Source organism: Pelobates fuscus, chromosome 12 (assembly GCF_036172605.1).
Source record: "Pelobates fuscus isolate aPelFus1 chromosome 12, aPelFus1.pri, whole genome shotgun sequence".
Lineage (NCBI taxonomy): Eukaryota > Metazoa > Chordata > Amphibia > Anura > Pelobatidae > Pelobates > Pelobates fuscus.
In genome coordinates this window covers 101,092,602-101,107,353 of record NC_086328.1, presented here as the reverse complement: position 1 = coordinate 101,107,353, position 14,752 = coordinate 101,092,602, and the positions used below count along the sequence as shown (strand labels likewise).

At 45.1% G+C, this 14,752-nt stretch overlaps 1 protein-coding gene across 2 annotated transcripts in view; it reads right to left on the bottom strand.

The window, feature by feature from the left end:
* The window catches only part of PIK3C2A (phosphatidylinositol-4-phosphate 3-kinase catalytic subunit type 2 alpha), a 101,066-nt gene that overhangs the window by 19,909 nt on the left and 66,405 nt on the right, over positions 1–14,752 (bottom strand). For both annotated transcript variants that reach the window (XM_063438277.1, XM_063438276.1), the window contains exons 17-22: positions 3,499–3,595; positions 3,321–3,415; positions 1,958–2,138; positions 1,269–1,373; positions 810–902; positions 263–392 (exon numbers count right to left, since the gene is read on the bottom strand). In XM_063438277.1, the coding sequence (XP_063294347.1) occupies positions 263–392; positions 810–902; positions 1,269–1,373; positions 1,958–2,138; positions 3,321–3,415; positions 3,499–3,595 (701 nt within the window). The remainder of the gene's footprint in view (positions 1–262; positions 393–809; positions 903–1,268; positions 1,374–1,957; positions 2,139–3,320; positions 3,416–3,498; positions 3,596–14,752) is intronic.

Below are 14,752 nucleotides of genomic sequence, written 5' to 3'. Positions count from 1 at the left end.
GGCATGATCTTTACACCAAAACCACTTAAAGTAAAGTCGTTTTGGTGCTTAGAGTGTTCCTTTAAATGAAAAGATATGTATTGTTTAGGAAAATAAAGCTATGTGTATATACAGGTTTTAAACATGAAGTCTGAGATGTGACAGAACCCGTTCAGATTTGGACCTTTACTATAGGATCCAATCCATCAATGGAAGAAAAACCCAAGTATTTCTTCCACGCCTGCACCAGCATTTAGAGCAATTTGACAATCAGGTAACACACCTTTGTCTTTGCCAGTCGAAAGACACTTAAAGATGACCATGCGAAGGTCTAGTCCTTCTTGAAGCCAGAGTTTATCCATAATCTTTATCATCTGCAGTGCAAGCATATCCTGGCGCAGATCTTCCCCCACCTGAAAGAGTCGCCAAAATCAGCATCATAATTCCAATCTGAGAAAATAAGATCCCTTTCCATGAACCCTAATCCCAGCTCACTTAAAAGCTTACTCCAAGCACCATGACCACTTTACTGATACATAGATATTAGACCAGGCAGCGTCATTAGCTGGCGTGGAACAAAAGTAATGTTACAGCTATGCATATAAATAGCGGCACGTCCCTCCCCTCTCCATGCCTCCTAAGTATTCTAATCAGTCTGTCCCCTGGGACGTCCTCTCTCCCCTTCCGTGCCACCCAAGTAACTAAAACTTAAACAGAGATATTTTAAAGTTCTGAAATCCACACTGTAAAAAGATTTGGGGGACTATAAAGCCACTAATAGAAATATAAAAAAAACAACTAATTAAAAAATTAGCACTGCAGAACCACACCTTAAACATGGCGTTAATTTCCTCCCCTACCGGATCGGCATTGACCATGGTGATTTTCAGCGGCACAGCGTTAGAGTTGAAGAAAGAACATACCTGTAGAAATAAAGTAATATCTAATTAAAGTACTCGTACGGCCAAGCACACTGCAGCAATCCACCAAGGGGTACCAATATACAGGTCATCAGTTGGGAGACCTGCAATTGATAGGAAATACTATCTTGTACCTGTAACAACTCAGGCATCTACTATCAATAGTCAGATACAAAGATAAAATCTGCAGAGCAAATGACAATTCAGTCAATGCAGACAGTGAGTGACTTGGCATGTGTGCATGGTAATCATATTAATTTAATCTAAATTCAGAGAATGATACAAGTTGCAAACCTATAGCCACCCAGCTATTGAAGAATAAAATCCCTTATGGGAATTATTCAGAAAAATTCAGAAAATTCTACGAACCTTAGTGTTAAGTTCTCTGGCAACCAGGCTGGGGTTTAGGGGAAGACGGCAAAAACTCTTCCTGAACAGAAGCTGTACACGCTCCATGCCCTCTTGAAGAGCCACCTGAGACCACAAAACATTAAAATATTCACAATAGATACAGGGACATCTTGTGTGTGTGATTGTATGTGAATAGGCACATGGTCCAGTACCCACTTATTTCTCTTCAATTACAAGAAAAAGTATGTTATTGCCAGAAAAAGTATTGGAATTAACACGGTTAGAACCCTGTTATGTTCATCTAAAGGAAGCTCTTACCTGAAATGATAATTGCATTGACGACCGCTTAGAGCCGCTAAGAGGACTACCGCTTAGAGCCGCTAACCTTCCTTAACAAGCTCATGACAACAGATTATTCATACAATTACTGATGTGGTTGATATCTGCTATTTGCAACTCGTTTTAAGGCATTTCATTTAAAAAAAAATATGTCAAATATGCTGTTTATGCAGTAGAATAATAGGCAACCTTTGGCACTCCAGATGTTGTGGACTACATCTTCCATGCTTTGCCAGCATTTTGGCTGTGTGTTATGGGAGATGTAATCCACAACATCTGGAGTGCCAAATGTTATCTAACTGTGCACTATAGGTAAAGAAAGCCAATCCCAGCCTCATCATCCCCCCAAAAAAACAACACAATCACACCTGTCTCGCAGAACCGCTGGTCTGGCGAACTTTTTCAGCTACAGCTCCAAGCACCTGAGTAAGTCTAGTCTGTTTTTCCAGTTCACTGCGCAGTCCTTTTCCACAAACTGAAAGTAAGGCACCAAGGATCTGCTCATACCTTTTCCCCAAATAAGGATCATTCAGCGAATCTTTCAGTGACCTGGAAGATAAAAACTGAGTCACATTCAATCACATAACATACACAACAAACATTGAAAAAGCATTATGTGGATACCACATTTATACACAATCTATTTCTGGAAAAGATTTGATATGTTAAATAATTCCTGCTCAGAGTAAACACTCACTGGTCTCGGAGGGTTCCCTGTTGACAGAGGGCGCCCCGCTCCTCCCCGACCCCAGAGGGCGCCCCGCTCCTCCCCGACCCCAGAGGGCGCCCCGCTCCTCCCCGACCCCAGAGGGCGCCCCGCTCCTCCCCGACCCCAGAGGGCGCCCCGCTCCTCCCCGACCCCAGAGGGCGCCCCGCTCCTCCCCGACCCCAGAGGGCGCCCCGCTCCTCCCCGACCCCAGAGGGCGCCCCGCTCCTCCCCGACCCCAGAGGGCGCCCCGCTCCTCCCCGACCCCAGAGGGCGCCCCGCTCCTCCCCGACCCCAGAGGGCGCCCCGCTCCTCCCCGACCCCAGAGGGCGCCCCGCTCCTCCCCGACCCCAGAGGGCGCCCCGCTCCTCCCCGACCCCAGAGGGCGCCCCGCTCCTCCCCGACCCCAGAGGGCGCCCCGCTCCTCCCCGACCCCAGAGGGCGCCCCGCTCCTCCCCGACCCCAGAGGGCGCCCCGCTCCTCCCCGACCCCAGAGGGCGCCCCGCTCCTCCCCGACCCCAGAGGGCGCCCCGCTCCTCCCCGACCCCAGAGGGCGCCCCGCTCCTCCCCGACCCCAGAGGGCGCCCCGCTCCTCCCCGACCCCAGAGGGCGCCCCGCTCCTCCCCGACCCCAGAGGGCGCCCCGCTCCTCCCCGACCCCAGAGGGCGCCCCGCTCCTCCCCGACCCCAGAGGGCGCCCCGCTCCTCCCCGACCCCAGAGGGCGCCCCGCTCCTCCCCGACCCCAGAGGGCGCCCCGCTCCTCCCCGACCCCAGAGGGCGCCCCACTCCTCCCCGACCCCAGAGGGCGCCCCACTCCTCCCCGACCCCAGAGGGCGCCCCACTCCTCCCCGACCCCAGTGGGCTCCTTGCTCCTCCGCTGAAGGGTTCCCTAGAGCATTTCCTAACTAGTTTGTTAACAGGATGCCAATTTCTTGCAAAGTGTGTATTCTGATACATGGATATAGATATGACTGGACTGTCCCTCCTAATACAAAAAACATAAAATAATATAAAACAAATCTTACCAATACAGATAATGTGCAATGCGAATATTTCCCAAAGCCCGAGATAAAAGGAATCTTACAAGAGCACTATCCAAATAGATTTCATATCGTAGAGCCTATAAAACACACATCAAAACGAAAACCATTAAAATATCTGTAAATTAATTACATATAGATAACCGATTGGACTAGGTCTAACCTGCACAAACTGTGGCAGAAAATCAGCCAATTCATCATCACTCAGAGCACTGTCAATCCATTTCACAGCTATCGAGCGCACTTTCTGATTGGAGAATCTAAAGATGTAACGAGAATGAACACATGAATGCCATTTTGACCACACTGCGATTTACAAGCTCTCAGGTTTAAATTTTTGGTGATGAAGCATACTGGGAATATAGTGATACCCTTTGGCCCCTTCAAATATTCTATAAGACAAGAGAAACCAGCAATAAATATCCAGTAACAGCTCCACCACAGGAGCAAAGTGACAGACGAACAATGAGCATAGTAAAACACGTGAAAGTGCAAGTCAACAAGTGCAAGTGGATTAACTGAATGTGGCAGTCCATCAATAAAAATTCCAAATATCTGTACACACAGAAACCTTTTTAAAACGCACTACTTATTGAATACATACATACATACATATATACACACACACACACACATATATATATATATATATATATACACACACATACATACATATATACACACACATATATATACATACATATACACACATACACATATTTGTAGTCGGGGCAATCTGGCCGTAATGAAAAAAGGTAACATAACATATTAAACTAATAAACATATACAAATGGACAGTCGGTTGTGGTGTGCCGGAACTGACAAAGCAGTAGGCCTGTAATAAAAGTGGGCCCACCTTAGAGGGTGATATGATTAGAGGGAGTGGTGGGAGGGGTGACTCGCCAGACAATCCACGATAAGTTGGGAGTGGATTGTCAGCCCTTTTAAGGGGAAATCAAGCCCCTCCCACAACTACAGGCCAAGGCCTTAAATTTGTAGTCGGGGCAATCTGGCCATAATGAAAAAAGGTAACATAACATATTAAACTAATACACATATATAAATGGACACCAGTTGATTGTGGTGTGCCGGAACCGACAAAGCAGTAGGCCTGTAATCAGGGCCGGATTAAGAGCCCAGTGGGCCTGGGGCTGATAATTATGATGGGCCTAATTACAAAATCTTATTGACCAAAAACACTAAAACAGTCCTACCTCCTAAGCGTCATGTATCTGATGGAGATGATGCTGTAGGGAAACTCATAGGATGCAACTATGAGAAAACACATACCCTTTGCTAATCTCATGCTTTCATCTTTCAAGTAAACCCATACCCCCTAACAGCAGTGACCAGTAAAGCAGGAAGTCTATGGATGCGGTAAAAGGGTGGGCTACTGACACAAATCTCATAACCAGAATGGCCGAAAGGGCGAACATACACAAAAAGGGGGAATGTCTGTGTCCCTATGTCTCCTAGTCCCTTAGTGTTTGTGTCCTCATGTCTCCCAGTGTCCCCATGTCACATGGGGACACTGGGAGACATGGGGACACTGGGAGACATGGGGACACTGGGAGACATGGGGACACTGGGAGACATGGGGACACTGGGAGACCTGGGAGACATGGGGACACTGGGAGACATGGGGACACTGGGAGACATGGGGACACTGGGAGACATGGGGACACTGGGAGACATGGGGACACTGGGAGACATGGGGACACTGGGAGACATGGGAGACACTGGAAGACATGGGAGACACTGGAAGACATGGGAGACACTGGAAGACATGGGAGACACTGGAAGACATGGGAGACATGGGGACACTGGGAGACATGGGGACACTGGGAGACATGGGAGACATGGGGACACTGGGAGACATGGGAGACATGGGGACACTGGGAGACATGGGAGACATGGGAGACATGGGAGACATGGGAGACATGGGAGACATGGGAGACATGGGAGACACTGGAAGACATGGGAGACATGGGAGACACTGGAAGACATGGGAGACATGGGAGACATGGGGACACTGGGAGACATGGGGACACTGGGAGACATGGGGACACTGGGAGACATGGGGACACTGGGAGACATGGGGACACTGGGAGACATGGGGACACTGGGAGACATGGGAGACATGGGAGACATGGGAGACATGGGGACACTGGGAGACATGGGGACACTGGGAGACATGGGAGACATGGGGACACTGGGAGACATGGGGACACTGGGAGACATGGGGACACAGATACTAGGGAACACTGGGAGACCTAGGAAATCTGAGACTCTTGGGGACACTGGGTGACAGACACGAGGGGACACGGGGCACTGAGACACACTGATATATAGGGGACACTGGAGACTTGATAAAAACCTGGGTACAGGTCAAAATGTTGCGGTGTCCAATAAACCTGCTTAAAGCAGTGAGTGCCTGAGATTTTTTTCTTTTGTACTAGAGGGCACAGAGACACTACGGGCACAGAGACACTATGGGCACTGAGACACTGATACATAGGGGACAATGATACATAGGGGACATTGGAGACTTGATAAAGACCTGGGTACAGGTCAAAACGTTGCGGTGTCCAATAAACCTGCCTAAATCTATCACAGTGAGTGCCTGAGATTTTTTATTTTATACTAGGGGACACTGAGACACTAGGAGACATGGGGACACGGGGACTTTGGGAGACTAGGGAACACTGAGACACTAGGGACACTGGCACACTACAGACACTGAGAGACACCAGGGACACATGGGGATACTGAGATACTAGGGACACAGGGTCTGCAAGGGGCAGGAGGGGTCAGCAAGGAGTAGTAAGGGTTTGCTAGGAGAAAGAAGGGGCAGAAAGGAGTAGGAAGGGTCTGTAAAAAGCAGGAAGGGTCTGCAAGGAGCAGGAAGGGTCTGCAAGGAGCAGGAAGGGTCTGCAAGGAGCAGGAAGAATCAGAAGGGAAACTTTGGACCTTCTCATCTCCCCAGGTAAAAACAAACAATATCAGTGTTAATGTGTTCACTTTTATTTACTGAGTGTCAGGAAACACAGAGGGCCGCTGGGTAGGGGTGCCGCTGATTGGCTACATGGGTCAGCTCATTTTCATTTTTATGAATCGGGAACTAGCGATTGGCTTAGAGTGTCAGCTGACCACTCTAGCCAATCAGCGGCACCCATGCCCAACATCAATCTGCACTTCCTGACACTCTGTTTCAGAAGTCGAATACCACTGAGCGACCTGGAGATCTGGAGTTGAAGGAAGCCTTTGGGGGTAAACCATTTGAGAGCGGTTTCACCCCTTCAAAGAAAGCGCACCCAGGGGCCTCCTTGCATCACAGCATTTTCATTTAGATAAAGTTGTTATGGTGACCAGAATGTTCTTGTAATTTGATGAAAGGAACACTATAGTGTCAGGAATACAAACATATATTCCTGACACCATAGTTGTGAAAACGCTATTCATCCTTGCTTCATGTGAAAAGGACTATGCTCCTTCCCTTTCATGACACTGTCAAAAAGGGGCCAAGCATGGATGTCATTACAATTATGCCCCCCCTCCCCCCCCCCCCCCCAGAAAAATTCCTGCGGACGTCCACGCTCAGGGTCCCCATGTTCCCCAGTGTCCCAATGTCTCAGCGTCCCCATGTCTCGGAGCTGCTGTCTGGACTCTCTGTGCAGAGCTGCTCCCCCGCGGATCAGTGATTAGAGACAGGCTGGGAGGGAGATGCTGTAACTTCTTATCACTGCCTCTCTCCACACAAACAGCGACCCCTACTGGCCGGCGCTGGTATTGCAGAATAATCTGTGTTTATACTGAGACAGACATTTGTATTGCCGGTATTACTGCAATACCGGCACCGGCTAGGCAGCCTCAAATACCTGAGAAATACTTCTGAGAAATACCTGGCAACCCTAAGAAATACCTGGCAACCCTAAGAGTAGTGTGTAAAAAAAAAATAAAAAAAATAAAAAATGTAATTTTTTTTTATTTTTTTATTTAAACCAATGGGCCTATTCCATGGGCCTGGGCCTGGAGCTGCAGCTCCATCAGCCCCTATGTTAATCCGGCCCTGCCTGTAATAAAAGTGGGCAAAAAGAAAAGTACCATACAAAATTTATTCACATAACAAAACATTGTTTATTTGGACGAGTCATGAAAAGCTTGTGTTAACTCTTAAACTGGGTTTGGAATGTAAAGAGTATAGGAGGAGGGTTTCCAGCGTCCCATAGCCTTGATGATATGAGCTAGAATGTAGTTGGAGGAGGATGCAGATGCTGCACCTATACGGAAGGAGTGTCCTGAAAAATGGTTTGCATTTAGGTTGAGCCTAGTTAATAGTAAGCAAACTTAAAGCACGAAATATAGATGTCATAGGGATGGAGCCGTGAAGTTCTAATAATGGTTGGTTTGGTTGTTATGGGAAAGTGATGAAATATTATCCAGGACACCATAGTTTTGAGTAATTTTAGGTTAAGGTGGCAAAAAGAAGTGTACCCCAAAATAGATTCCACAGCAAATATTACTATTCTGAGACAAAAGTCGATGGGTACTGATAGGCTAGCTAGATGCCAAGCGGCGAAGAATTATGCTATTGAGAACGTGACAGAGGAGTCCCTGCTAATTGCCAAGCGGCATGAGAGGCGCTACCTATGCGTTGGCCCGAGGGGAAATATGAGACCACCGAAACGTTGTGGCGGGGTGTCAGCCTCGCGGTGATAACTAAAGCATAAGATAGAATGTGAGTGACATGGGAGGCGCTCTCTAAGCGACCATGCGAGGCGGCTAACTATGATTTGGCCCGAGGGACGTTTACCTGAGTTTCGGCCTCGCGGGACCACTAGCTTATGGATTAAGACCAGAAACAGAAACCTAGTTGGACAACCTAAATCTCAGAAAGCCAGTACCACACTAAAAATAGAAATTGTACAGGGTTATGACATCGTACCTGAAAAATATATAGCGGAAAAATATGAACGAGAGGGTGGCAGTAGATGACGTGCTGCGACCCATGGATAGGACTTGCATGAGTATTTTTGCGTATGGGTACATTGTAGTGGGCCAGAATTAAAACAAGGAACCTACCATATACTATTGGCGAGCAGTGAGAATATGACAGAGGCAGATGACCGGTTTTTGTGCTTGTAAAGCAACTGTCAGTATGACCAGGGCACCCAAGTAAAATGAAATGTTAATGTATCCATGGTTCATGGATTGCAGGATAAAACTTAGCAGGAAAGGTTAAAGGATCTTAACGTGTGTAGCTTGGAGGAAAGACGAGACGGGGGGGGATATGATAGAAACATTTAAATACATAAAGGGAATCAACACAGTAAAGGAGGAGATTATATTTAAAAGAAGAAAAACTGCCATAACAAGAGGACATAGTCTTAAATTAGAGGGGCAAAAGTTTAAAAATAATATCAGGAAGTATTACTTTACTGAGAGGGTAGTGGATGCATGGATTAGCCTTCCAGCTGAAGTGGTAGAGGTTAACACAGTAAAGGAGTTTAAGCATGCGTGGGATAGGCATAAGGCTATCCTAACTATAAGATAAGGCCAGGGACTAATGAAAGTATTTAGAAAATTGGGCAGACTAGATGGGACGAATGGTTCTTATCTGCCGACACATTCTTATCTGCCGACACATTCTTATCTGCCGACACATTCTTATCTGCCGACACATTCTTATCTGCCGACACATTCTTATCTGCCGACACATTCTTATCTGCCGACACATTCTTATCTGCCGACACATTCTTATCTGCCGACACATTCTTATCTGCCGACACATTCTTATCTGCCGACACATTCTTATCTGCCGACACATTCTTATCTGCCGACACATTCTTATCTGCCGACACATTCTTATCTGCCGACACATTCTTATCTGCCGACACATTCTTATCTGCCGACACATTCTTATCTGCCGACACATTCTTATCTGCCGACACATTCTTATCTGCCGACACATTCTTATCTGCCGACACATTCTTATCTGCCGACACATTCTTATCTGCCGACACATTCTTATCTGCCGACACATTCTTATCTGCCGACACATTCTTATCTGCCGACACATTCTTATCTGCCGACACATTCTTATCTGCCGACACATTCTTATCTGCCGACACATTCTTATCTGCCGACACATTCTTATCTGCCGACACATTCTTATCTGCCGACACATTCTTATCTGCCGACACATTCTTATCTGCCGACACATTCTTATCTGCCGACACATTCTTATCTGCCGACACATTCTTATCTGCCGACACATTCTTATCTGCCGACACATTCTTATCTGCCGACACATTCTTATCTGCCGACACATTCTTATCTGCCGACACATTCTTATCTGCCGACACATTCTTATCTGCCGACACATTCTTATCTGCCGACACATTCTTATCTGCCGACACATTCTTATCTGCCGACACATTCTTATCTGCCGACACATTCTTATCTGCCGACACATTCTTATCTGCCGACACATTCTTATCTGCCGACACATTCTTATCTGCCGACACATTCTTATCTGCCGACACATTCTTATCTGCCGACACATTCTTATCTGCCGACACATTCTTATCTGCCGACACATTCTTATCTGCCGACACATTCTTATCTGCCGACACATTCTTATCTGCCGACACATTCTTATCTGCCGACACATTCTTATCTGCCGACACATTCTTATCTGCCGACACATTCTTATCTGCCGACACATTCTTATCTGCCGACACATTCTTATCTGCCGACACATTCTTATCTGCCGACACATTCTTATCTGCCGACACATTCTTATCTGCCGACACATTCTTATCTGCCGACACATTCTTATCTGCCGACACATTCTTATCTGCCGACACATTCTTATCTGCCGACACATGTTTCTATGTATACGAACTACTAAGTTATGGTAATAAAACCTGAAATAACACAATAAGGCAAATATTCTGACAAAGTTAGCACAAATCAAGTTATTTGAAGATCATTTGAAGATCATTCCCGTAATGAAACTGTGGAAACAACATCATGACAACAGTCAGTTACATATAGATATATCAACCAGTCTAAATTATATACAAAACCACAACTCATAAGCACCTAATTCTAACTGTAATATAGTTTATTACCAATAGGGGGCATCTGACTTAACAATCAGGTCTAGCAGCTGAATTCGTGAACAGTCTCATAGCTATTAAAACTGTAGATCGGGGAGGATTCCCCTGTATGGAATAATAGTTTAACCTAATCGTTCGTATGCACTGCAAAAATTCGAAACGAATCTGTATGAAATGACTTGATGAAACATATGAACGTACAGAGTAGAGAAACGAAACGAATGACTGCATTCGTGCATTTAAATCACGAAACTAACACGTATAGCAAACTGTGTATAAAACTAACTGGAACATTTTTACCGAATGCGCCTGCAAATAGACGGACGGCTATGTAACTTAACGAACAGGGACTTTAACAGAACGGCCGAAGTAAACGAAAACCTTACCGTGAAAGCGTGTCACTTTGCGACTGTTGCTTTACGGCAAGTATGTGACGTACGGTTCTGGAATCACTACTAGCCTTGCCGAGACCGGGCTGCGAGGACGCCGGAAGGGGCTGTGGGATAACGAACGGTTTGGAAAGCGGTCAGGTAAGCGTAGAACCGGAGCCAGGACCACGAGGGACAATCAGGTAAGAAACAAGATGGCGGACTGAAACCGGAAGTAGTCTTCAGACTCGCCAGACAATCCACGATAAGTTGGGAGTGGATTGTCAGCCCTTTTAAGGGGAAATCAAGCCCCTCCCACAACTACAGGCCAGGGCCATATTATATATATATATATATATATATATATATATATATATATATATATATATATATACACACCGTATTTATTAGAGTATAACGCGCACACGTGTATAACACGCACCCCTAATCTTTGATTAAAAAAAATCGGTATAAAATTTTGTACCGATTTTTAATCTAAAATTAGGGTTGCTCGTTATACTCGAATAAATATTAGCCCAGCAGAAGAGGGAGGGGGTGCTCCGATAACTACCGGGACCGCCAGGCAGCAAGCGTTTACTCACCTCCCTGCAGCTCCTCCAGCTCCCCAGTGTAAATCTCGCGAGACCCGCGGCCGTCAGATCTGGCCGCGGGTCTCGCGAGATTTACACTGGGGAGCTGCAGGGAGGTGAGTAAACGCTTGCTGCCCGCCACCCCAGGACCGCCGGGCTTGTAATGAGCCCGGCGGTCCTGGGAGGTATTATCGGAGCACCCACTCCCTCCCTCTTCTGCTGGGCTAATATTTATTCGAGTATAACGCGCACCTCTAATTTTAGATTAAAAATCGGTACAAAATTTTGCGCGTTATACTCGAATAAATACGGTATATATATATATATATATATATATATATATATATATATATATATATATATATATATATATATATATATATATATATATATATATAATATGGCCTTGGCCTGTAGTTATATATATATATATATATACACACACACAAACACCTGTGCTTATGAATTAGCAATATCTGGTGTTTTAGAAAAAAAGATACAAATAAGGTAAAATAATCTGCTGTCAGGATTATAGTTGATCCAGCACACAGAATAGTATCACACCTAGGACCTATCACACCTAAGGATAACGTCTAACCGGACCTTAGAATGGCTGGACTTGAAAATAGTCAAAATACTTGCTGAGGTCATAGACACAGAATGAGACACAATGATGAGGAAAGCCAGAAGTCAAAGATGCCAGAAATCAGGGAAGTCAAATACCAGAAAAACGCAATCAGGAACACACTCTCTGATAACCAGCTAGTGGAAACCATGACAGGGCACTGACAAAAAGGAAATTTGGGTTTAAATAACCCTCCTTAGGCTGTAATTGGCTGTCTCTGACCCCAAAAGGTGCGTGCGCGTCTATGACGTGACGTCGCACGCACATTGGCCCCAACTTTGATGTGGGCGAAGGTAAGTTTCCTATAAAAATCCAATCCGCAGCGGCCAGCGTTCCTAAGAATGTTGCACCCGCTGGGGACCGGAACAGAGGGAGACCGGGCAGCTGCCTGCTGGGACCAAGGTAAGTCAGAAATCTCTTTCGGCGTGGCTGCCTAGTTTTTGTGCAGCCATGCCGGCAGAGGAGCCGGGAGCCGTGACATCTGCCTAACTGAAATTACCTCCCAAGCCGAATCATTCAAAAGGTCATGGCAAAACAACAAAAGATAGTGACACTTTATTTAAACAAGATCCTAAAGTTAAAATATGAAAGAGAGAGAGAGTAAAGTGGAAAGAAAGGAGAGCAGGAGAAAGTGTCTCGTTGTAATAATCAACAAGTATAGAGGGTATTGAAAAATCCATATAAGGGTATTAAACAATCCCTATATAAAACCCTATTTAAAGTGTGCTGCATACACAAAACAATATGTATAGTATAGCCTGAGAAGGGCAAAACATACAAAGTGCTCAGTATATCAGACAGCAGGCAGCATACAGAACATGTAGCCTTTGTAAGACAGTAGGTGAAAAGGTAGTCAGAGATAGGTAATAGCCAGTGGGGTTCTATGAAAAAGACACCTCAGATAGAGTTGTGGGAGTAGACGTGCATCAAGTTGAATGGAAAAACTGCAGTGATATCAATGATTTCAAATTGAAAGCTAGGACACTCCCACAACAACTCAGAGAAAAGGGCTACCCAAAAAAAGTGCCTAGAAAGAGCCTGAGAGAAATGTTTTGTTAAAAGGACCGCCCAAGGTCTGAGAATAAAAAAAAACTCTGTATGATTGCGACATACAATGCAGGATGGAATGAAGTGCAAAAGTGTATCCAAAGATTTTGGCCAATCCTGACTAATGATACCCACCTGAGAGGTCCTTGGCCCACGGGTGAATATCACCTCCCGAAGGGGCAGGAACTTCAGGGACATGTTAGTCCCAAGTCATCTACAACCTAAGACATGCTCCTCTAAAGCTGGGCACTCCCCCTCTTGGCACCTTTCAATGTGGGAGATGCGTCGCATGCAAACACATCCAAAGCGACTCAAAAAAAGCTGACGGACAGTGAGGGTAATTAAACCTTCACAGTCAAGCACTTATTTAATTGTAATACGGCAGACTTCGTATACCTAATATCATGTAGCTGTAATATGAAATATGAGGGTAAGACCTTTCGCCCCTTTAAGGAGAGAATAAAAGAGCACGAGAGGTCTCCCAAGAATCGAGAAGAAACACCTATTTCGAGACATCATAAATAAAACCACAGGGGGGATCCCAAGGTTCTAAAATTCTGTGGCCTAGAGCTGGTCAAGCGAGACCAGAGACGCGGAGAATTCGCAAACTTTTGAGACAAGGGAGTGTATCTGGATATATAAATTAAAAACGCTGCATCCACTAGGGTTAAATGAGGGTTTCTCATTTTCCCCTTTCATTTAACGATATCTAACTTTACCTGCTATTCTATGTACCAAGGTTATACTTATTATGAACACTGGTATTTATCATTCTTTTTGGGAACATGGCCTTACTATTAAATAATTGCTTTATTAATATCCAGTCTCCATTATTTTCTGTTGGACATCAATTGTAGTTAACCAATTGGGCATTACAAAAGAAAATTGGTTGATATATATATATACACTTGTAGGAATACTCTCCTGGGATGATAAAATGATTATTATTTTTGTGACAGCAGCTTTTATATCCACAGTGACATATGTAGGAGTGCATCACCACATTGAAGTAATGGCTGAGATCACGGATAACGATCATTCATTAGATAGCCTGTCAAGTGCAACAATAAATCCAGCGGCAGCAGTTTTCATGCCTAGCCGCCGATTTTAACTTACGCTGATTACAATTGCCTATTAGACAGTCTGTTAAGTCTAACACTATACACATCAGCAGCACTTTTTATACCTAGCCATACTGTCATTTGATTCTTTATTCCTATATCTGTCTGATTTTTGCCGCTCTAAAGAGAAAAAAATTCTCAAGATATTTGGTACAGGTTATAACTCCATATAGGTCTCTGTGGTTACACAAAGAGATAATACTAGAACCGAGCGACGGCTCTCTGTACTGTAGGTTTACAAAGTTGTTACATTTGAAGTTTAAACTCAGTTGATACAGTTAGAATATGTACAATGTTAATTTCTACTGTGATACACATTATGTGTTTTCAGATCCGTCCCTAAATAGGAGGGTACTCTAAAGTTTTTAACTATTATGCACATATAATTTCCCCTACCCTTGGAGGATTCAGAACACTCACTTGTCATAATTAAAAACGAAGGAGGGTGTTTACCCATGGAGGTGTTCCACAAACTTCTGGAGTTTCCCATTGGATAATTTATTCAAGGAGGAGGGACGAACCCTCATGTATAACACAATCTA